General features: G+C 38.9%; 1 protein-coding gene across 1 annotated transcript in view; it reads right to left on the reverse strand.

The window, feature by feature from the left end:
• The window catches only part of LOC103598104 (WAS/WASL-interacting protein family member 2-like), a 42,400-nt gene that overhangs the window by 18,096 nt on the left and 22,334 nt on the right, over nucleotides 1–1,970 (reverse strand). The window contains exon 2 of the mRNA XM_008582041.1: nucleotides 486–617. Coding sequence (XP_008580263.1) covers nucleotides 486–545 — 60 coding nt within the window. The 5' untranslated portion in view covers nucleotides 546–617. The remainder of the gene's footprint in view (nucleotides 1–485; nucleotides 618–1,970) is intronic.

The raw sequence follows: 1,970 nt of genomic DNA on the forward strand, positions 1-1,970 counted from the left end.
GTCCCGGTCCGGTACAGGGGCGACACTGAGGGTTGCGATCCGTTGCCGGACACGGAAAAAGACAAAATAAATAAATAAATAAATAAATAAATAAAAAATAAAATAAAATATTATTTTAAATGTCCAAAATTGAGCTTGTATTCTCCTCCTCTATGATCCTAAAAGGACCTCTTAGGAATCAGAACTAGTTTGTTTATTCTCCATCATCCTGTACCACATGTCACTGAGTATACTATGTCTTATACAAGGAAGCCTTAAGTGTCCAATAATATTAGGACTAAAAATCAGAGATGTTAAAAACAGAATAACCCTGTGCTGGCCAGCCACCAAAAAAATAAATAAATAAAAGATCAGACTCAAAATAAGAATACCATGAGTAGAAAAACCTAGAATTTTTAGCCAAAGGGAGTAAAAAAAACATTATTGCGCACTACTGATCTATTTACTCAAAGGTTTTGAGAAAGCCTGGTAGAAGTACTGCCTACCTGATTAAAAGTGGGTGGAGGAGGACCAGGTGGGGGTGGAGGGGGAGGAGGAATTGGCATCCTTGACCTGCTGCTCCCAGTTGGCACTGCTCTCTCTCCGCCTTTATTTGCAGCTTTAGGTCACTCATATACCTGCAAACAAAACAGAAACTCCTAAGGACAACTTTACCATTAGAGACACTGAGTACCCAGGAGAACTAGAGGACTGGGCATGGCACCAGAGAGAGACTAAACCTCATCTTAGTTCCACTGTGATACAGTACAGAGCTTGGTAAACTTTACCTGCAAAAGACCAGATAATAAATATTTTAGGCTTGTAGGCAACATATAGTCTCTTGCATATTATTCTTTATTTTCTTGTTTTGACAACATTTTAATGAATACATTTTATGTTTTAGAGTAGTTTTAGGTTCACAGCAAAACCAAACAAAAAGTACACAGAGTTTCTTTATACCCCCGTCCCCACACATGTATAACATCCTGCAGCACAGTGGCACATTTGGTACAATCAATGAATCTACAGTGACACATAATTATCACCCAAAGTCCACAGTTACATCAGGGCTCACTCTGGGGTTGTGCATTATATGGGTTTCGACAACATATGAGGGTGTGTGTCCACCACTGTGGTGTCATACAGAGTAGCTTCACAGCCCTAAAAGTCCTCTGTGCTCTGCCTACTCGTCTCTCCCTCCACCCAACCCTAGGCAGTCACTGATCTTTTTAGTGTCTTCACAGTTCTGCCTTTTCCAGAATGTCATAGAGTTAAAGTCATACACTATGTAGCATTTTCAGATTGGCTTCTTTCACTTGCTAACATACATTTAAGTTTCCTCCATGTCTTTTCATGGCTTGACAGCTCATTTCCTTTTAGCACTGAATAATACTCCACTGTCTAGATATACCACAGTCTGTTTATCCTTTCACCTACTGAAGGACATCTTGGTTGCTTCCAAGTTTTGACAATTATGAATTAAGATGCTATAAACATCCCTATGGAGGTTTTTGTGTGGATATAAATTGTTCAGCTCATCTGAGTAAATACCAAGGAGTGCAATAGCTGGATCACATGGTAAGAGTATGTTCAGTTACATAAGAAACTGCCGAACTTCTTCCAAAGTGGTTGTATCATTTTGCATTTCCACCAGCAATGAATAGGAGTGTCTGTTGCTGCACATCCTTGGCAGCATTTGGTGCTTGTCAGTGTTTTAAATTTTGGCATTCAAATAGAAGTACAGTGGTTATCTTGTTTTAATCTGCAATTCTCTAATGACTTACACTGTTGAACACCTTTTCATATGCTTATTTATATCTATATAATCTTCTTTAGTGAGGTGTCTGTTTAGGCCTTTTGCCTTTTTTTTTTTTTAATTGGGTTGTTTTTGTGTTCTTATTGTTGAATTTTTTTTTTCCTTTTTGTCTTTTTTTACTGACTGGTAACGGGATTGCAACCCTCAGTGTCGCGCCCGTACCGGGGACCGGCAA

Source organism: Galeopterus variegatus, unplaced genomic scaffold (assembly GCF_000696425.1).
Source record: "Galeopterus variegatus unplaced genomic scaffold, G_variegatus-3.0.2 Scaffold2504, whole genome shotgun sequence".
Classification (NCBI taxonomy): Eukaryota; Metazoa; Chordata; class Mammalia; order Dermoptera; family Cynocephalidae; genus Galeopterus; species Galeopterus variegatus.